At 34.2% G+C, this 23,651-nt stretch overlaps 1 protein-coding gene across 2 annotated transcripts; it reads left to right on the top strand.

The window, feature by feature from the left end:
* The first annotated feature begins 3,804 nt into the window (after positions 1-3,804).
* Positions 3,805-7,869, top strand: LOC131144286 (14-3-3-like protein GF14 iota). 2 transcript variants are annotated; one of them, XM_058092837.1, is made up of 7 exons: positions 3,805-4,217; positions 5,419-5,725; positions 6,335-6,422; positions 6,549-6,658; positions 6,763-6,911; positions 7,403-7,449; positions 7,548-7,869. In XM_058092837.1, the coding sequence occupies exons 1-7, from the start codon at positions 4,145-4,147 to the stop codon at positions 7,551-7,553; spliced, it is 780 nt and encodes a 259-aa protein (XP_057948820.1). In that variant the 5' UTR covers positions 3,805-4,144; the 3' UTR covers positions 7,554-7,869. The 2 variants fall into 2 exon arrangements, with proteins under 2 accessions (XP_057948820.1, XP_057948819.1); XM_058092836.1 differs by having other exon boundaries at positions 3,820-4,217; positions 7,403-7,869.
* Positions 7,870-23,651: the final 15,782 nt, after the last annotated feature.

The raw sequence follows: 23,651 nt of genomic DNA, 5'->3' as shown, positions 1-23,651 counted from the left end.
TGCAAAGATGGACTCACAAAATGGCCCAAGTGAGTGTTTGAAAACAAAGAAATAAACTCAAAAAATGGGCCCAACTGAGTGTTTGAAAACAAAGAAATGGGGGTTTGGGAGTTCATAGAGGGAAGGCTTGTCCAACTCTGAAATGGAATAGAGGGGGGTCATCCCTCACTTTATGTTTACCTTGCCACCCAATTTCTATATACACTACTATTTTTATTAATAAGTAAATAAATAATACTAGTGTTGAAATAAGGTTATGTTCTTGAAGAAAATTCAATATTGTTTTCGTTACATGTAAGCAAACTTGATCTAACATGCACAAAATAACAATTGTCCAATTTGTTAAGTTGGGTTGTTTGTTTGATTCAATCGATTTCATTATTTTGTGGAATTTACAAGTATTTTTTAGATGATTTTTGTTTTATTTTTATCGTCATTTGTGATGTTATTTGTCAATGAAGGATGGTTTTGGTGCTTCCCCTAATACTATGAAAAACCAGGCAGTTATATGTGTGTTACATGATTTTTTTTTAAAGGATTATTAAAGCATGATTTAGAAATTGCAGTTCTTTTCGAAAGAGATACTCAGAATTAGATCTGAAAAAAGCATTTGTTAATCAGTTTTTGGGCAAATCTCTTGTAGTATTTTTGTGTGAATAATATTACAGAAAATATATTTTGAAAAAATTAGAACTTATTAAATCTACTCTTGCACTTGAAGTCACACATCTTCAAATTCAAGTTTTGAATATGAGGATGGATTTTTGAAAATGGACTAAGGTTTGCTGGCAATACTTGACTTTGTTTCTTTTTTGTTGAGACTGAAAAAAAAAAAAAAAGGGACGCATAAACAACCCATTAGGATAAAATTATTCTACATTCGATCAATTTATTGAACATATACATTTGATCAATTTATTGAACATCTATAGCCTTAGCTACATGACTGGCTATGTTCCCCTACACCTTTATTCTTTGGAAGGTTAGTGTAAAGGTAAAAGAAAATATATTTAAGGCAATGCGATCCTATATTCCTCATTTGTTTATCATGAAAATGAAAGATCTTACTAAGCTTTTAGAAAAGGTTACTTCTCATAAATTATTACATTAGACAACTTGACTGCATCATATTGTAGACAACCTATCATATAATTGGATTTTACATGATTTTGAATTAAAAATTAATTAATTAATTTAAAACTTTCTAAAATTACTCAAAACCATTCAAAATCTAATAATATGATTTATTATCTAAAATATAATGTGATTGGACGGTCTAACCCAATAATTTCTCTTCTCATAGATATTGTAAATGTCATAAATGCAACATAATGCAAATAACCAATCTTTGTTTTGTTGATGATCATTTGATTGTTTTGACTAGGGGTGAGCATTCGGTCGGTTCGGTTAATTAACCAAATTAACCGAAAAATTTTGGTTAAAAAATCTCATTAATCGAACTGACAAAAATTCCATATTTAACCGAACTCAAAATCGACCGAACCGAATTTCGATTAAATCGGTAAATCGATTTAATATTTTAATATATTTATAAAATATAGATATTTAATATATATAAAATATATATAATACAATTAATATATAAAAAAATATTTTAATATATAATATAAATAATTATTTATTATTAATTTATACTATTCAGTTAATTTGGTTAATCGAATTAACCAAACCCAAAAATTGAACTAAAAATCAAAAACTGAAATTCAACGAAAATGAAAACCGAATCAAGCTGAATAAATTTTTTAACCGAATCAAACCAACCAAAGTTATTTGGTTAATTCGGTTTTAACTAAATTATGCGTACCCCTAGTTTTGATGGTCATTTTGTGTTATATATTGGCTAAAATCAAATCCTTTAAAAACTTGTAATGTTGTATAATGGGATTCTAACACAATTAAATGTGATGTCTTTAAGATTTTGAGTATAGCAAAGATAATCTTCTTGTAAAATATTTTGGGCTCCCTTAGGTAACTAAGCAAACACTATAATTCAAGGATTTCCCATAAAATTTAATCTTGGACCCATAAATTCTGGACTTGTGCAAGTAGGTTGCAACTCGTTAAATCTATTCTTCTATTTGGTTTACGCTCAACATCCCAAAGCAAAGTTTTTACTGGTTGGATTATTATGTTGGATAGATTGCTAATTTTGGATATGTTGTTACGCCAATCAGTTTCTTTTACATGGATTCATTATAATGACCATGTTGAAATTAGAAACTATCTTTACTTTGGTTACAAGATTTTAAGGATATTTGCTTTAAAATTGCTTCTTCTGTAAGCATTTAAAGAAGCATTTATAGTTAGGAAGATGAATTTGATTGAATTGGTTCCTTAGGTTCAAACAAAACTCCGTGCTATTTGTGAGCAAGTGTCTTAAGCTACCACAATCTATTATATATGAAAAGCAAGAAACCAAGTTATTATTATTATTATTATTATTATTATTATTATTTTTGGAAGATACAAAGGGGAAAATAGATATATTGGAAATATCATTTTGACAATTAGTGCCACTTATAAAGCCAAAGTTTGATTAATGCCCGTGCAAAGATAGAAAAATCTTTTGAATTAGTGCAATAATAAAATTCAATCCATAAAGATCTAGTTAGCGTCGAACTTATGTTGATTTACTTTTAATGTGCTTGATTTATGTTTGATATAAACAATCAATCAAATAAGAATTTAAAGATTGTCAAGAATTTATTGGATTCAAAAACCAACACATGTGGGGACTTACTTTTGTGCTTATTAGGAATATTTCTTTTGTTTTTTTTTTGTTTTATTTTTTTTGTTTTTTTTATTTTTTTTTATTTTTTTACATAATAGAAATAGAGGATTACATTACTTTACTCATCTTTAAGTATCTTTTGATATTTCATTAATTGTGATAATTAATATTTTAGATTAAAAAGATAAAATTGAGAATAAACAATATTAATGTTCCAACTTAATTCATACATTTTGCTTTTTTTTTTTTTTTTCTATAAATCTCTATGACATCATATAAAATAATAGAACTAATAAAACAATAAATTGTGATGCTCTGCAAATCTTCCTTAGAGCCAAAGAGTCATTGTATTTCATTGGAATTTAAACATGACCCCACATGCCAAACTTTTATTGACAAAACATGAAAATGAGCTAACTTACTTTGACAAAACATAGAAGTGGACTCCCAAAAATAGATCTTAGGTATAACTAGCCCCCGATTCATAAACATATAAAATTGAAGATTCACAGTAGAAAAAAAAACATCAATTTATTATAAGGAAAAGAAAAACTTTATATATTATTACGAGTGCAACTGCTCTCTTAAATTAGCAATAATTAGTACCTTAAGAAATGATGGAGAGAGAAATCAAACAAGATAAAACGAACCAAAAAATATTCGAATGACTATAATCTGAATTAGTAATTGTCATCACATCATGAAATAACGGAGAGAAAAATCAAATAAAGAAAAATGCCCAAAAACTTTTAAATGATTATGGGCTATTGTGTCAAGATCATAGGGTCCACTTCTTAATTGACACCAAACAGATAATTAAGAAAAAACTAATCCCAGATGTCCACTTTGACATTTTAGGAATGAACCCAAATAACTGTATTAATAATGTAAGCGGTGGTTTCTACCTATCAATATAGGAATTTTAAAGATTGAATATAAATCAATGTAAATTTTTACTGTGTGTGTGTTTTTTTTTTAAAAAAATTGTCACTTACATTATGAAATTCATATTTCGGAACACTATATATATTAATTTTAGGGATGTGGAAGAAAGGCATTGGTGCAAGGGAAAATGAGAAAGGGCTCCTCCGACAGAAGGGATTGAACGAATCCAACACGTGAGAACAGACACGTTACGTTAGGCTTTGGCTCCAATCACGATTTGCGCGGCTATCTTTCAAACTCCACCCAACCAACGGTCCAGATCCGGTCTACTCCGCCCCACCAGACTTGCTCGATCTTTAATCCCCACCTTCCCTATTTATCTTCCCCTTCGTTCCCTCATCACGCCTCTCGCTCCCCCCCCCCCCCCCACCCATCTCTCTCTGAAATCTGCTCAACTTCTCCCTCCCCTTGTTCTTGATTTCTTCGATCTCTGTCTCCCACTCAACAATGTCGACGGAGAAGGAAAGAGAGACCCATGTTTACCTGGCAAAGCTCGCCGAGCAGGCCGAGCGATACGAAGGTTACCCTTTAATCCTTTTCTTTTGTTTCTTATTCTTTCGTACTTTTTCCCTTTTATTTTCCTCCGTCTTTGAGGGTTTTCTCCGTACAAGTTGAGTTTATCTTGATCTGGATCGGTCTTATTTATACAGTTATTTATTTGTTTATTTTCTGAGCCTTTGTTGGTTGATTGAAAGCACGTAGATGGTTTGGTCTGATTTTTCGTGATTTGGTTTTTTTGATGGTTTTCTTGTATCGCATGGAAATGTGGGTAAATATTAGTTTGATTCGCAGTGTTGAAGATTAACGGGAGTAATCATATTCCTTGGGGTTAGATGATTTTGACATTGGAGAGATGCGGTGTTAATGGGGTTATAATTATGGTGTGTATGTTGGAAAATCTAATAGAATGTGATTCCAGCAGACTTATGATGTTTTGGCATTAATATGGGCGGTGTTGCTGTGTTTATCTTCTGTTATCTGTTTTCTGATGAATTTTTGTCTTCGTTTTCTACTGATAATACCTTCAGAGGCTCTATATGAATTTTAGGGGAAGAAAAGAACCAAGAAGAGTAAAAGAAAAGAGTCCGAGAAATTTATTTCCCTATGCATTTGTAGTGTCTTTTAACTTCTGTTTTGTTCTTTTGATTCTGAGGACTCTATGGAATGTAATATTTGGGGTTGTATGTTGCCTGTTGATGTTAGAGTTTCATTATGTTCATGTCACTACCTTTGCACTTTTGGATTGTTTTCAATGTATATATATCAGTAAAATTCTTGAAAAGAATCTTCATACATTATTGGACTTGATTACTTGGTTGTTGGTTCATTAGTGGGTTGGCCGTGCAAAGATTGTGACTTGTGGCAAACCTTGAAATCAAATTACTTCTTGATAATCAGCTTGATTTTTATGTCACTGAGAACTTCAAACTTCATGTTAATATTTCAGTTTGGAGGGTCAGTTTGGAACCATGAGTGGCCCTAGAGGAATGAAATGTGCATCTTTGAGATCAAAATTAAGTACTGAGAGCTATGTGATTTGTTAACAACAACAACAACAAAACCAAGCCTTAGTCCCACTAAATGGGGTCGGCTACCGAGAGCTATGTGATTTGTTGCAATGTTTATTTTTTATTTATTTATTTTTAATGATGATGCATATTAGCAAGTATATATTAAAATCAAAATTCTCTTTGAAATTTATAATCAAGTGATCATTACAGAAATGGTTGAGAGTATGAAAAGTGTTGCGAAACTGGATGTTGAACTGAGTGTGGAGGAGAGGAACTTGCTCTCTGTGGGCTACAAAAATGTTATAGGTGCTCGCCGTGCCTCTTGGCGCATTATGTCTTCCATTGAACAGAAGGAAGAGTCGAAAGGCAATGAGCAGAATGTCAAACTTATCAAGGGTTACCGTCAAAAAGTAGAGGAGGAGCTCACAAAGATTTGCAATGATATTTTGACTATCATAGACCAGCACCTGATCCCCTCTTCCAAGTCAGGGGAAGCAACTGTTTTCTACTACAAGATGTGAGTTGTGTCTCAATATTTCATTTAATTTTCCTTATTGTTTGATTTTATAAATTTTCAGCAGTCCTCTCCGCATTGACTGGATTGATAATACTCATCCTCAGCCTTTTATCAGCAAGAACATACTTATTGATCTTAAATTGAAGGTATCATATGAGATAATTATCATGTCTAGATATGACATTTGAAGGGTATCATACGAGATAATTATCATGTCTAGATATGATGATTAGTTAATTTTTTTGCACCTGTTATGCAAGCATTGCACATCTAAGAGGTAGGCTAATTGTGTGGCTGAGTTACGATCCATCTTAAGTGAACTTTTGCTTTTTTATCCATGGCCTGTCAGCAATATCAAAGATGTTTCCCACCTACTCTTCAATTATTTATTGGTGAGATGTCTCCTAGGACACATCTCAGTGGATAAAGCTTGAGATTTAGGTTTGAAACTTGGAAGGGGTATGACATGAGGGATGAGTTATCTTCTATTGTGTGGCCTAGACCCAATTTGGGCCTTCAATAAACAAAAAAAAAACACATTATTGCTTATATGTTTCTTTTTCTAAGAAGTTTAAGTTATTTCACTTGTTTTGTTTTCTGCGAGTTCAGGAAAGGTGATTATTATCGGTATCTCGCTGAGTTTAAGACTGACCAGGAGAGGAAAGAAGCAGCAGAACAGTCTTTGAAAGGCTATGAGGTGTTCATCTTTCCCGAGTTCTTGTTCATGCTGATGCATTACACATGTTGAAACAATGTTCATTTGTGTACAATACTTGGCTTTTTCTTTTGCTTGATGTGCCATTCTGTTCCCATATTTCTTTAGGCTGCATCAGCCACTGCAAACACAGATCTCCCATCAACCCACCCAATCCGTCTTGGTCTTGCTCTCAATTTCTCTGTCTTCTACTATGAGATAATGAACTCCCCTGAAAGGTAATCCCTATATTTCGACTGGGTTCTGCTTAAATGGTTTGAAATATTCTCATTCTAGTTTTCTGGACTTCTTGGATCTTAAATTTGGTTTTTCAAACTTGCAGGGCCTGCCATCTGGCTAAACAAGCTTTTGATGAGGCAATTGCAGAGTTGGACACCTTGAGCGAGGAGTCATACAAGGACAGCACCCTGATCATGCAGTTATTGAGAGACAACCTCACTCTCTGGACCTCGGATTTGCCTGAAGATGGAGGTATTGTACAGCCTGAAGTAATAAATTAGGTGTAATGGAGATCTGTAAAATGGTCGGTAAATATTTGAAACACATGATTAAGAATGGAAACATTAGATGCTTTTCAAGTCAATGCTAGGACTGTGCATTTGCAGGTAGAGGATTCACTATTTTCTTGACACTTTTGGCGTCAATAAAGGGGATCTTTCAAATTTGCCCCCTTCTGGCGTGATATAAAAGCTGTTTTGTTCATTTTTACTTTTAGTATATTTAAATGTGGGGAAATCTTAGGTCCACTTTGAGTCAACAAAGGTTGCCAGTGGTAGATGACCCTAACATTTTCTGTAATGTTTCTCATATCATGGCACCAACAATGGTGAATCGTTTAAATTTCCTCACCCTTGGCAAAATAGAAGATAATAAGAGATCTGTCATTCATTTTCTTAAGGATATTTAAATGTTTTAAAAAATATACTTCTGGAAGCATTTCTAACATTAATGCTTGGATGCAGGTGAAGACAACTTCAAAGCTGAAGAATCCAAAGCTCCCGAGACCGAGGTAATATTTTAACATCTTCTCTGCTAAGTTGCCCCTCTTTTATCTTTCTTCTTTTGTTCTGCTATTTTATGAAATATTAAACTACACTTTGTTTGCAGCACTGACTGGGGTGCCCGAAATTTCTTCATACGGCATTTCTGATGTAACACTGCTTCGTGAGGTGACATTTTTCCCAGGTTTTCTCATGAGGAGATTGGATGGAAAAGTTCAAGCATTTTTCAATGAATTGGTCTTTCCCTGTTCCGTTAGAAGCAAGAAGATAAGATTGTTCAATCCAGCTGCCTTATTTTTGTTTTTCTGGTTTCTGTTTTAGTTTGTTTCTATTGTTTTCCCATTTCTTTGCCTCTTGTTCTTCCAACACAAACTCATCCAAACCAATGGATATCTTTCTATATTACGTTCACTTTTTTAATGTTGTAATGAGTCGCTCCGTTCTGTTTATCTTTACATCATCCCTTTCAACTTCACATTTTCCATTATAACCTGTTTGGAAAGCTGTTCAGGGTGGACCATAAATTGTGATCAAATGGGGTTATGCCCATACCTTAAAATTATCTACATTGGAATTGTTTACCGGGGGAGGGGGTGCAGAAAGAAACGATAGGGAACTTGCTCTTCCATGTGGTTGCGCACCTAGTGCTTTGGTAATCCGTATGTGATAATCACCCCACCCTTAATTTTATCCTAAAAAAATATTCATTTCTCAAGCAAAGATTGGATTTTTCGTTGATCATGTGGTTACCCTAACGTTATCTTGGTTACTCGACCTTCAGCTATTTTAAAAATTCGTATGTTACATGCCTCAAAGGGGGTGTGTACCAACCATACAAACTCCTATTCCAAGTCATTGAATTTTAGCCCATTTTTATTTACTGTGCTTCAAATTTAGAAAAGTCAAATCCTTCGGCGTGTTGGTGTCATTTATTCAGTCGATATCTCATACGCTTTCTTTTTTTGGTGCCATTCATTCACACTTTGAAATTGATTTGTTGAATAGGCATCAAGACCACTTGTTGGGTGGTTTTGAGTTTTCTTAATTTCAAAAGTTAACTCATGGAATGAGACTTTCTTTCATACTTAATAATTAATCATCAAGCCCCTTTCACAATCCATGTGGGACAAGTCCCAATAATTTTCTATTCACATATCGGGTTACGAACTCTTCACGAACTAGGATTGAGCTTCAAACTCTACGCGAATTGGGCTCACAAAATTGGTAGCGTCCTAGGGAGAAATCATGGCCTTTGATATTAGTGTTGGGTAGTCTTGGACTTTCTCAACCCAAAAGCTAGCTCATGGTTTGAAGTTTTCCCTCACACTTAATAACTTACCACCAAACCCCTTTTATGGATGCGGACCAAACCCCTTTTATGGATGCGGGACAAACCTTGGCATACCAAAAATTTTTTAACATGTACCAAAAAGGGCAGCCTAGCCAGCCTAGGGGCACTAGATCCCCTTCAAAAAAATAAAATAAAATCTAGAGTAGATATGTCTCTACATGTGGAGCCTAACTGTGTTCCTACTTTTTGCCACCAAAAATGAGACAGCAAGGAACTACTTTATGAATACGCCAAGAAGGCCCACACTCCAAAACAATACCCTTTTGGCTAAGGACAATTATGCACTGGTTTCACCCCCACAGGGTGTGATTCAGGTGATAGTGCGGGTTGCACGAGTGTCTTTCACGAGATCAGGTGTTTAAATCCTCTTGGACTTGTTTCCGTCTCTGAACTCTTGAATTTACCCTCCCTTTGGAGTTGTGGGGTCAACTTTAAGGGGTGCAGGATTAGTCATGTGGACCGTAAAACAGAAGCGTGGATACCTGATGTATATTCCAAAAATAAAAAAATAAAAAATTATGCACTGGTTTCTACGTCCATTTCAAGGGACTAGGATCTTTGGTGTAGCACCTCTTACAGAATTTTTTAACCCAATTTGGGAGGGTGAGGGAAATTATTTATCCAATTGGGGTATTTTAAAACTAAATAGTGTATTTTAGTGACAACGAATAGATTTTCATCATACTATGTTTTTATAATTTATAAGTGTTTGATTTTCATGTCGGTTTTAATTGTATTGCTTGTTACCAGAATTTTATTCATCGCCATAGAATATATCGACATAAGTTTTGAGAAAATGATAGCAATAATATAGTTGTAGGGCAGTTCCAACAAAAATGGGAGTCAATCAAATATAAGAAGTGATTATAATTGTTATTTTATTATTATTTAACATATAGTTAATAATTATTTTATGCTATATATATTTCATGTTATTATATTCAAATAGTTTGTGTTATATAAAATAAATTGAATAAATATAATAGTATGAATTTGAAATTTAAATATTTAAAATTAATTTTAAATAAATAATTTGGAATTTTTTTTTGAAAAGTCATTTTATTGGTTCACCCAAATAAAGAATATATATTTATTTAATTTCACAATGCATCCATTCTAGTAAATGGACTCTTGACTCCTAATTTGGTAAGTGATTTTTTGTTATCTTTATTGTGTGAGTTAACTAAAATTTTCTATATCTCACATTTATTCTCTTGCAGTCTAACCTAGTAAGACTTCCTATAAGGGCAAATATGATTAAGTTAAGATGAATTTTTATTAAAAAAAAAAATTTTATATAATAACATGTTTTAATGTTGAAAAAATAGACAAGGAAAAGTAAACATTTGATTATGGGTTGTTTAGGAATTATAAAAATATTCATACGAAAAATGAGTAATTATCGGTCAATTATAAGAGATTTAAATTTTTTTCGTATTATGATTGACTTAATTATTCAATGAATATTTATGAGGATATTTTACAAAAAAAAAAAGAAAAAAAAAGATGCTAAATCAAAATAAAATCTTACATATACTAGCCTTATAAGGAATTTACAAAGTCAGGTGCAAAACCGTTTAGTTGTGTAAAAGCATTTTGATTTTTCAAAGAAATATAAAAATATTAGCTTATTTTTTAAACTTATAATATTTGAATTAAAAAAATGAAAAATAAGAGGATTGTCTAGTTTTTTTTATCTTTCATATATAAATTTCTAAACAATTACCAAAATAAAATCTTGTTTTCTAGTTTTCAAAAATTACATAAAAAATTACATCTGACAAAAAATAAGAGATGCTTTCCAATTTTACTATACAAATTTAGAAAATTTAAAAATAAAGTGTCTTTTTTTTCTAAATAATTATTGGTTGTCAATATGTTTGGATTGGGGGAACCACCTTAGTTGGGATGGTGAGTACTTGATGAGATTATGAGTCTTTAAGCTTAATGTAATTGTCACACAACTTGCTATTTTACCTAAGTATGGTTGAATTACCAAATCACTACCTATTTCTTAGTCTCTAAGTTAGGTTAAGTTTATGGAACTTGCAATCTCAAATTGCATAATAAAAAATAGCTATAAGAGTATACGTATGCGAGGGGAATGTATCAGCGCCTTCCATACATCCGTTCAATAAAGGATACTTGATTAACCCATGATTATCTTTTTCAGCTTAATCAATCAAGACTCGTGTCTTTTTCACTTTGTTCAACTTAGCAACTTTTAAATATTAAATAGTCTTACGACTATGAAGGCTATTCTCAACTCTAACCTTTTGAAAGGATACTATTGCCTTACTTTCTAATTTTGTAGTCAGATTCAATTTTGTGACAATTTTAAGCAAAAATGTAATAGACAAGTGTGTGGTGTGTCAAAGTGTCTAATGCAATCACCAAATCGGTTTGAGGTGACAGAAATAGGCACCTTGCCTCCTAGATTTTCAAGAGAGACGCCATTTTTCTATCTAAATTTTTTTTCGTAGGAGTTTACACGAATAAGCACATAAACATGCACTTGCAAATGCAAGGATGATACAAGCATACAAATCATAGAACTTAACCTCTTTTTTATTTTTTTGAAATTGTCTTTCTAGAGATTTTTTTTAGCATTTTAAAGGGGTTTTTTTTTTTTTTTTATTTAAAAATATAACACTAACAATGACAAAATAGTAATAACAAATACTTTTGGATAATGACAATTTTACACAGGCACATGCTAGCATTTCACATGCACCACAACTAGGGGTGTAAGTAAATCAAATTTATTCGCGAGCTACTTGGACTTGACTCGTCCGCTAACTCGACTCGACTCGACTAGATTCTACTCGAGTTTGAGATACTTGAGTACATTTTAACGAGTCGAGTTCGAGCTCAATAATAGTACTTGAGTCGAGTTTCGAGCCTAATTGAGTTTCTTAATTTCATTATTTTTATATTATATATATATAAACACACATATATCATATAATATATATTTTATAAATATATTTAACATTATATGTACATTATATAAATTTATGTATGTATTCTATAAGCGAGTCAAATTCGAGTTCCATGAACTTATAGTTGAGTCAAGTTTGAGTTTAACAATTATGAAATCGATCGAATTCTAGTCGAATTTTGAGCTTAACAAGTTTGAATCGAGCTGATTTGAGTATTTTACTATATCGGCTCGACTTGACTCGAATACACTGCTAATCAAAACATATACATATGTATGCACATGCATATACATACCCTCCGACATGCATAAATTTACACATACTGACCTACCCTCATACATACTCGCCCTCACACATATATACCTACAGATTCATGCATTCACATCAAGCATATACATGTGAACTTACACATATATGCAAACTAACTTGCACATCTATAACCCATGCATACACACACTACTCACATATTCATTCATATGAGAAGACACACATACATTCACTCGCACTCATACAAATTGTCGACGCCGGACTCGGTCCGGGGTGCCAACAAGAGGGAAAAGGGGCCTCCAAATGAGAAGGAAAAAGCTTCAATGAAAAAGGGTGAGTCACAAGATACATAGTCGCCACCTTAGGAAAATAAAGACCCTAAAAAAAGAGGTTTGCGAAAACCATATTTTTGAGTTTGGGAGTAGATTTATGTATAGGAAAGGTGATCAACTAACCACCTCAATGATGATTAGCCTTTTGGCACGCCAATCGGCATCCTTTTGAGGAATGGTTACCGAAATTATATGTGTGTGTTGCAGCCAAAAATTGAACGACCTTCACGATCCCTGATCACGACCACCTGAAAAGAGATAAATAAGCAAGGCTTGGAGGAACTGGGGTGTACTCCGGGGGATCACTCCGATGCCTAAGTCAGGGATTGACTTGAAAGGTTTTTTATGCAACAGTAAAGTAGAGTTTAGAATGAGATACCTTAGCCTCTTCTCTGAATCCCCATTTATAGTGATGGAGTTTGACCCAAGGGTGATGTGCCATTTATTAGCGAATTATGGCGCAAACGTGAATCGCTCCGGTTTTTATAACGTTGGCGTAGATTGCTCTAGTCATCATGGAGCTGACGTCAATTGCTCTGCCTGAGCAGTTGACTTAGGTGGTAATTTCCCTCATCAATGCAGGACTCTAGTCTCCTTTGGATTTATGGTAAGTGATATATTTGGGGTATATCAGTTGTCCCCCCTTCAATTTCGAATTTTTGAAGCTGACTTCCAAAGTTTGAAAGTTGTATTTTTTTTTTTTAATCGAGCAACTCTTCTTGAGGCATTTTGGGCTGCTTGTGGTTTCATGAGTCGTGCTCTTCTTCTTTGTCATTTATGGCCTAATGAGTTGTGCTCATATTTTGGGCTGTTTTTAGGCCTCAGGAGCGTTGCTCGTCAGTTGGGCCGATTCTTCTTTGCCTAATGAGTTGTCCTCAATTTTTGGGCAGTCTTCTGGCCTCACGAGCGTTGCTCGTCAGTTGGGCCGATTCTTCTTTGCCTAATGAGTCGTGCTCATTTTTTGGGCAGTCTTCTAGCCTCACAAGCGTTGCTCATCAGTTGGGCTGATTCTTCTTTGCCTAATGAGTCGTGCTCATTTTTTGGGCAGTCTTCTGGCCTCACGAGCGTTGCTTATCAGTTGGGCCGATTCTTCCTTACCTAATGAGCTGTGCTCATTTTTTGGGTTATATCTTCAGTAACATTTTGATAATTTATGATGCTGGGATGGTTGTTCAATTCAACACGTTTTTGCAGTTTTGATTTCATTGGGGTTAAAGATGTGAGTTATGGTATTTTCAATATCAGTTAGGATTCTTAATCGGTTCGAGATGGATTTGTTTCAAAGGGTTTGGATGTGTATGCACCAAGTGTTCGATCATTTATGGCAAAGGGAACTGCAAGTAAGCATACAATGTTATAGATTTCGCAGACTATTTTTGTGTTGTCTGTGTCATATGTGGGGTCTATAAACTCAGATTATTCAATTGTATCCCAGTTGATTCGTGAGTCCCATGTTGGATGGGGTTGTGAGTGCAATGGTAGATTGAAGTTTGAGATTGAGATCTGCGAGATATCTACCATTGATGATGGTGATTTTGTTACTGTTTGTTTTGATTATGGTGTGGATTGTTCAGCTGATTGGGTTCCAGGTGCTCGATTGAATGTCACTAAGGAGCTTGATTTTTCTGTTTGAGGTTTTGCCGATTGTAGTTGCTACAATTGTGCAATTTCAATGTGCGTTGTAATTTCAACTCAAATTCCCAATAGTAATTTCAAATTCACTATTCAGAGCACTGTTCAACGCACATAAATGTGCAAAAGTCATTATTGCCAAACCCATGGTGCATTCGGCCAACCCATTGGAATTTCAAAGTTTGGCTTTGTTTATTTGACTTGCAGTGCAGCTATCATGACCCCACTATGCATTTGGTGCATAGGTCATTGTTCAAATAATTAAATAACTTGAACATCCTATTAATTATTATTAGCCATTAAGATGGAGCTTTTCAAGGGTTGAAACTATGACATCTATTTGTTTTTTTTTTTTTAAGAATTATTATTGTATGATGGAGAAAAAATCGTACCTTGAGAATAGGCACGTTGGCTACATAAATCTTGCGCATAGAAACATCAATTGTAGTCGGATTCGTATTAGATCTAGAATTTCCTAATATCGCAAGCTGGGTCCCGGTTATTCGTCTGTTAATTTTATTACTTGACTTTTTCAATGCAAGTAAAGCGTCATTGATGAGCTTGAACGTAATAAACCCGTAGCCTTTACTTTTCCCGGTGACCTTGCCAAGTATCACGATGGCTTCTTCGAGGTCACCATAGGTGGAGAAGAGATTGTGGAGGTTCTTGATGGTAGTGTCCCATCCAATTCCGTGAATGAAGAGTTTGCACTAGGTAGGGTCCCAATTGGTGATGGATCAGACGGCATCGAGTACGTCTAGGTGTCGGACGGTGGTATTTCGGACAATCTTAATTGAGCCAATGCATTGACCTTCAATTATTAGATGTAGTCATGATCAAGGATTGAAAGAGAAAACCTCTCAAGAAGTTCCCACAGACGGCGCCAACTGTTGCAGCCAAAAATTGAACGACCTTCACGATCCCTGATCACGACCACCTGAAAAGAGATAAATAAGCAAGGCTTGGAGGACCCGGGGTGTACTCCGGGGGATCACTCTGATGCCTAAGTCAGGGATTGACTTGAGAGGTTTTTTATGCAACAGTAAAGTAGAGTTTAGAATGAGATACCTTAGCCTCTTCTCTGAATCCCCATTTATAGTGATGGAGTTTGACCCAAGGGTGATGTGCCATTTATTAGCGAATTATGGCGCAAACGTGAATCGCTTCGGTTTTTATAACGTTCGCGTAGATTGCTCTAGTCATCATGGAGCTGACGTCAATTGCTCTGCCTGAGCAGTTGACTTAGGTGGTAATTTCCCTCATCAATGCAGGACTCTAGTCTCCTTTGGATTTATGGTAAGTGATATATTTGGGGTATATCAGTGTGTATCCCAAAAAGTTGACATTTGGTGAAATCTATATGGAGGACTGAACCTCATGGAAGCTCCATTACTTGTCCTAAAAAAAAATGATTTCAAAAAAAAGGGAAAGAAAAAATTTGGCCTAAACCTAACCCTTTTGGGGGGTAAGCTACCTACATACCCGACGTACCTGATGTCTGGGATCAAGCTGATGTAGTTCAAGAAAAAGTTGAGTTTGGTTATTTTGAAAGGAATTCCCCCCATAAGGGTTAATATTTGAAAAGAGAAACAATAAATTTTAAAAGGTGAGAGAAATCCGGGATTTTGAAGTCAGGGTGGCCATCCCTAAAATAGATCTTTGAAAATTAGGAAATGACATTGGGTTTTTACTTTTATTTTTATTTTTATTTTTATTTTATTTTAAAGGAAAGGGGATAACCTCATTTTTTTGAAATAATTTGAGAAAACCCAATTGGGAGAATCCAAAAGGCTTTCAAAGTCAAAAGAGCATTTTGGGATGAAATCCAATCTTGGGGAAACAAAACAAAGATTTGTTTTCACCAATGAGGCAAAAATTGATCCATAGGGCCCATGCAGGGAAAAAAATTCCATAGGGTTTCCATTACTTCCTCAAGGACAAATTTTTTAGAAACGATACTCTTTTTTTATTTCAAAAAGGACTCAGGAATGAGTTTGGAGGATTTCGTGGGGATCCATATGCAGGGAAATCAATCCCAACGGAGTCTCATTACTTCATCGACAATAGGAAACTTCTTAAAAAATGGTACCATATTTTTTAATTTTGAAATTAGAGGAATGAATTCGAGGGATTTTTAGGACCCATGTGGGGAAATTAATCCCACCGGGCCCCATTACTTCCTCAACAATAGGAAACTACTTAAAAAAAAGTGGTACCAAAATTTTCAATTTTAAAACTAGGGGAATGAATTCGGGGGATTTCGTAGGACCTATGCGTGGGAAATTAATCTTACGAGGGCCCCATTACTTCCTTGACAATATAAAATTTCTTAAAAATGGTACCAAAATTTTCAATTTCGAAATTAGGGAAAAGAATTTGGGGGATTTTGTGGGACCTATGCGGGAAAATTAATCCTAGGAGGGTCCCATTACTTAGTCAACAATAGGAAATTTATTAAAAAAATGGTGCCAAAATTTATAATTTTGAAATCAAGGGAACGAATTCGGAGGATTTCATGGGATCTATGTGGGAAAACTAATCCCACAAGAGCCCCATTAGTTCCTTGACAATAGGAAATTTCCTAAAAAAGTAGTACGAAAATTTTCCAATTTTGAAATCAAGGGAATGAATTCAGGAGATTTCGTGAGACCTATGTGGGGAAATCAATCCCATGAGGATCCCGTTACTTCCTTAACAATTGAAACCAATCGTGTCGATTTTGGATTAGCCATACCAATAAGGAAATATGATTTGGATTTGTTTGAAAGGAAAACCCTTGATTTCAAAGAGGTTGCAAATTCTTTCAAAGCAAATTAATCCATTTTCTTAAAAAATGGTCTAAAGAAAGGAAAAATGTAAAAGTAAATATAAGGATTAAAACGATGCATGGATTTCATGAAAAGTAAGAGCATGCAAGACTGCACATTAATATCCATATGAAACCTTAAGAAAAATATTTTTTTTAAATACAAGTCATGCGTATGGGTCTTAAAAGATGATGCAAAATTTTATGCAAAAAAAACATTACTTTTCCAAAACACAACTGAAAAAAATATTAAAAAGACTATTAGTGAAGCTAAACATAGAGCTTATGATACTTTATATGCTAAACTAGATACAAAAGAAGGAGAAAGAGACATTTATAAACTTGTTAGAGTTAGAGAAAGAAAATGTAAAGATTTAAGTGATGTAAAATGTGTAAAGAACGAGAATGATAATGTCTTGATTAAAGAAGAAGATATAAATGAAAAGTGGCAAAGATACTTTGATAAGTTGTTTAATGAAAATCAAAATGAGAGATTGAACTTGGAAGTGACAAATGTGGAGAAGATTAAAAATAGGAGATTTATTTGCAAAATTAGAATTCTTGAAGTTAAAATGACATTAGAAAAAGATGAAAAGTGAGAAATCTATAGGACCAAATTGAAGTTTGGAAATGTTTAGAGAATAAAGGAATCATTTGGTAAACTAATCTATTCAACACTAGTATAAAAACCAAAAAAAAAAAAAAGTCAGAAGAATAGAGGAAAAATATGTTAGTACCTTTGTATAAAAACAAAGGCGAAATTCAAAATTGTAATAAGTATCCTGGAATTAAAATTATGAGTCATACGATAAAATTATGAGAAAGGGTAATTGAGCATATAGTAAGACTAGAAACGAAGATTTCAGATAATCAATTTGGTTTTATGCTTAGGAGATCAACAACAGAAACTATTTATTTTTTAAGAAGTTCAATGAAAAAGTTTAGAAAAAAAGAATAGGAATTTGCATATGATTTTTATTGACAGAGAAAGCATATGATAAAGTACCTAAAGAAGTCCTTTGGTGGGTCTTAAAAAAAGAAAGGCGTTTGCAATAGATATGTTGAGGTCATTAAGGATATGTATGATAGAGCAATGACTAGCGTTAGGATTGTAAGAAGAGAATTTGGAGATTTTCCTATCACAATAGGTGTACATCAAGGTTCTATTTTGAGTCCTTACCTTTTTGCTTTAATGATTGATGAAGCTACTAGGAATATCCAAAATAAGATCTCTTGGTGTACGTTGTTTGTAAATGATATTGTGTTGATGAGTGATGGTAGGAGCGGAGTGGAATTTAAGCTAAAATTTCGGAGAGCCACATTAGAGTCTAAAGGGTTTAGAATAAGTAAAAATAAGATAGAATATATAAAATGTAATTTTAATAATGTAAGGAGTAGCAACAGAGAGAAGATTAAACTTGATAATCAAGAGATTAATAACACTAATAAATTTAGATATCTTGGATCTATTATGCAAGTTGAAAAAGAAATTGAAGAAAATGTAGTACATAGAATTAAACAGGTTGGGTGGAATGGAGGAGTGTGTCGGGTGTATTGTGTGATCATAAAATACCCTTAAAATTAAAAGGAATTTATAAGATGGCTATAAGGTCAATTATGCCTTATGAATTAGAATGTTGAATAATTAAGCAACAACTTGTACAAAAAGTTACAGTTGCTGAAAGGCAAGTGTTAAGGTGGTTGAGTGGTTTAACATTAAAAGATAAAGTAAGAAATGAGTATAAACACAATAATTTAGGTATAACACATGTTGATAATAAGATAAGAGATGCGTGACTTAAATGGTTTGGACATTTGAAACACAGACCTAATAAAATACTTGTAAGGAGAAGTTAGTTATTATTTCTAACATAAAAAAGCGATAGGGGTATATCTAAAATAACATGGAATGAGGGAGTAAGGAAGGATTTAATAGCCCTTAATCTAATAGAGGAAAACACTCCCAATCAAATGAATTGGGGGAAAAGGATTCATGTAGCCAATCCCACCTAGTGGGGCTTATGGTTTGTTGTTTTGTTTTGTTTTTTGGTATAGTGAGAGTGTGACTCATTGAATAATTTGATATTTCCTAGTGTCATAGTTAAATAGTATATAAAACTCTTTAAGGAAAGGTGAATGTTAATCAATTTTGTAAAACTCACTAGAATTTGTTAATTGTGTTTAATCTACTTGCTTCCCTTGCTAAACACACATTTCTTATAGTGATGTTAATAATGAATTAAGTTGCTTCAATGTTTACCACTTACTTACCATTTGTTTCAGGAATTGCTTATTACTTCTACTTACTTTTCATTCAACTAATGTGAATGTGTTTTTGTGGTAAAGCATAGTAATCTTTGGCTGACTAGTTAAGCAAGAATGCTTTAACTAGTACCACACAACCCATCACAAGGTCTGAAATACTCCGCCTATAATGCATACCCCTATACATAGATCCAGACATGCATGTAAACATGCTTATTCATGCATCTATGCATATATACACATGCATACTTTCATCTAAATATGCTTACAGATATACACATACATGCTCATGCATTTCCTACAACAAGATGCTTACACTCTCACCATGCATCCACAGAAATGTAGGCTAGCTTGTAAATGAGCATGTGCATCCACGCGCCTATTATTATTTGACTTTTCTCTATTTCAAAACAATATCATTTTGTCAAGAATGTGTGCACGCATGCTTGTGCATGGGAAGTCATGTGCAACATGTGAGCCCATGTTCCAAAATTTTTTGTATGATTTCCATTTCATTTTGTATTTTTTTTTTCTAATTGGAATTTTTATTTTGAATTTCTTTATGTTATCATGGACAATATGATGTGCCGACATAGTATCATAAGCGACGACATTATAGCAGTTGTTCTTTCCTTCTTTAAAGATACCAAATTGCTAAAGCAGGTAAATGTTGCTTTCCTTACACTAATTTCCAAGACTAAGAATATTGATCATGCAAAGAATTTCAGACCAATTGCATGTTGTAATATAATTTACAAATAGACAGTTGCAAATAGACTAAAAAAATAATCATAATCAAACAACATTCATAAAAGAAAGGAGTATACAAGACAGTTTTTCGCTTGCTAAAGTGCTTCTAAAAAAATATCACTTAAATAGCAAGCCCTCAATGATTGCTTTAACCGTAGATTTGAAGAAGATTTTTGACCTTATTCATTGGGATGCAAATTTTCAATAATTAGAATGCATTGGCACTCCAATGAACATTATTGGATGGGTTAAAAAGCACATTACAAGTTTTTCCAACGGGAAAAAGGTATATAATATAAGACGGGGATCCTCTGTCACCCTTTATCTTTGTTAGGATGACGAAGCCATGCTTCTAAAAAAGCTCTAGCTTTGGAAGGAAAGTTTGCTTATCTAAATCTATTGATTGTTTGTTTTGCTAATGATCTCAGAAACCAAACACAAGGTGACGGGTCTAACATGTAATCCTGCCAAACCTGAATTATTTTATTATGGCCTTTCATTGGACAAAGCAAATCAAATTGCTTTAGATTTTAGGGTTCTCAGTTGGAAAACTTCCTATTAAGTATCTTTAGCTTCCCCTGGTATCGAAGAGGCTTAGGAAAATGGATTGTGAAATGCAGTTGGAGAAAATATCATTGAGAATCAACGCATGCACTCACGAAATTATTCCTATGCTAAGAGATGGCAGTTAATTAAGTCTATTCTACACAACATTCAAGCTTATTGGGCTTCTTCAATTTTTCTTCTCAAGCAGTCATTCATGATCTAGAAAGAAAATTCAAGTGTTTTCTTTGAAAAGGCAATGAATGGATTACAAATTGTTGCAAATTAAAGTGGTAGTATATAAACTAGTCAAAGAAGGTGGTCTTGGGATTAAACTTCTTTCATAATGCAACAATGTTGTTGTAGAGCTAATTTGGTAGTTGTTCACTTCAAAGGAATTCTTATGGGTTATTTGAATTCATTCTTACAAAATAAAAGAAAATAACTTCTGGGCATTGAGTAAATCAAACATCGTCTCTTGAATTGAAGGAAGATTTTGAAAATTATACCTTTGGCTTACTCTTTCATTATGTTTATAGTTGGTAATGGAAAGAATATATGCATACTACATGATAATTGACACCCATTTAGTCTCCTGTTAGATCATTATGGTCCTCATTTGCAGATAGAACTGATCATTACAAAATTTGCTGAAGTATTAATCAACAATCAGGAATAGACTTGGCCTTAGAAGCCCATCTCATATGTGCTGTCAATAAAGAATACCACAATTTTTGTTCCAAGTGCTAGAAAGGATGACATCACTAAATGGGACTAAAAATTTATTGACAGATTGTGTCAAGATCTTTAGTTTGGGAACCACTAAGAGACAAAATTCATACCTGTTGTGAAATATGACTCACATTCTAAAGGAAAGCATGAAGGAAATTAGGGTGCAGTAGGGAAAACCATCGATGGTTTCCCTGTAACCGTCAAAGGTTTGACTCGGGATGCCCAACACAGATTTCAAATTTTGAATAAATGGATGTTAATATGATGGGGTTTCGGGGGAAAACCTCCGATGAGGCTTATATATACATAGTATACGTTGTCTATGGTGAGTCAAGTGTGGTTAAGAGTATTATTGAGAGAGTTCTTATATTGTTCTTATAATTTGGACAAGAAGATAGTGAATTTTTGTCGTTTGCTCTCGTGAATGTAGGGCATTGCCGAACCATGTAATTCCTGGGGTCATTGTTATTGTTATTGCATTATTTACTTGTTGTGGTTGTGGAATTGTTCTATATTCACCATTTAGATTGTTGCATTGTATGTTTGATTCTTTACACAAAAGCATATATTCCGCTGTGTACATTTGGGGGTTTTGCACAACAATTGGTATCAGAGCATTGTTTTAATGACTTTTGGATCTTCATCTACAAAATTTGACATTGTCAAGTTTGATGGAACCGGGAATTTTAGTTTGTAGCAGAGAAGAGTGAAAAATCTTTTGGCGCAGCAAGGCATTGTGAAGGCCTTATACAAAATTCAACCGAAACACATGGATGAAACAACTTGGAATGAATTGGGGGCAACGATAGTATTAACCATCCGACTTTGTTTGACTAATGACATGTTGTATCACGTCGTGGATGAGGATTCTCCGGCATTAGTTTGGCAAAAACTGGAAAGCCGATATATGTCTAAGGGTTCGTCAAAATCTGCAAATGCAGTGGAAGGAGACTCAGGGAGTAGTGATGGTGATATGCTATGTGTTTCATCGGGTTTGGAGTGCCTCACGGATGATTCTTGGATCCTATATACCGGATGCTTTTATCACATGATAACAAATAGAAAATAGTTTGACATCTACAGGTCAGTTAATACTAGTTGTGTTTTGATGGGAAATGATATTTCATGCAAAATACTTGGTATTGAAAATGTTAAAATCTAAATGTATGATGGTGTTGTAAGAACCATATGTGATGTAAGGTATGTACCGGGTCTAAGGAAGAATGTTATTTCATTTGGAACTTTAAATTGTAACAGATATAGTTACAAGTCTGAAAGTGGGGAAATAAAAGTGTGTGAAGGCGACTCGATAGTGATGAAAGGAGAAAAGGTAGCGGGAAATATCTATGCATTGTAGGTATAATAGTTGTAGGTGGAGCTATAGCTGTAGAATCTGAGTTAGATGTTCTGTGGCATATGCGGTTAAGACATATGGTGACTACATGTATTCACATGTTTGGGGACCGGTGAGGATAGTATCACGGGGCAGACAAATGTTTTTCGTTGGTGTATCATGCAAGGTCTTGGTTTATTTTATGTGGCACAAGCCTAAGGTGTTTACCAAGTTTAACTTGTGGTTGACGTGGAGAACCAGTCCGAGAGAGAGACCCTCAGGTTAGACATTGGGAATAAGTACGTTGATTTTATTCAAAAAATTTTGTGAGCACAGCATGTTATATGCAAGGTTTGTAGGGTAATTCTTGGTGAAGTTAGTGAGTATAATGCATTTCTCATGTGATTGATTGCTAAAGGTATCACTAAATGGGAGAGTTGTATGTCAATTGTGGGTAGGTTTTGCAGTAGACTACTTGGGTATGGGTGAATGTCCACTAGTGCACTATTCTAGTGATGAAAGATCAAGGCTTGGTGTTATGTTTGAACAGTATATCTTTCTGGAGTATAAGAAAGGTGGGTGCAATCTGAGTGATCCTGTGACAAACAAAGGAGTGATCGAGGACATGACTATTGGTAATAAAGCCAGCCATGAGGCAACGTACTCAGGTAAAGGAAAAGAAACAAATTCCAGAAAACCGCGGCAACAGTAAACATGTAATTTAGGTGGAGTTAAATACTCTCAAGGCAAAAATGCAACGAGTTCTATCTCAGGTCAATAGTATCACAGTATGAATGAGTATATGATGCAGGTGGAGCTACAAACTCAAGGCAGAGATGATGTTATTCATATTGCAGAGAGTTTCAGCTCGAGAGACCAGAAGGATCACGTGGGCTCATGTGCAACTATCAAACCACCATTTAGGTATAAATATGACATTCAGGTGTTATATGCATTTATTACTATTAGCAGCAACGTTTCTACTATTTTTCAAGTGGTGGATGAAATGAAGGTATTGCATAAGAACCAGGTGTGGGAGTTGGTGAGGCTTCCAGTGTGGAAGAAGACGATAATTTGTTGTGTGTGAATGATATATTATTGACTGGAAAGGCTTTGACTGAGGCTTATCAATTGGGAACTCTATTGAAAGTTTTTGGCAGGAATGTGTTGGGTATGACCAAGAAGGGTCTTGGTTGAATGATTCGCATGGTCAGAGTTGCAAGGAGATTGGTGTTATCTTAGGGTAACTTTGTGAAC

Source organism: Malania oleifera, chromosome 12, assembly GCF_029873635.1.
Source record: "Malania oleifera isolate guangnan ecotype guangnan chromosome 12, ASM2987363v1, whole genome shotgun sequence".
Classification (NCBI taxonomy): domain Eukaryota; kingdom Viridiplantae; phylum Streptophyta; class Magnoliopsida; order Santalales; family Ximeniaceae; genus Malania; species Malania oleifera.
Note: the sequence above shows the minus strand (reverse complement) of the source record. Positions and strands in the feature narration are given on the sequence as shown.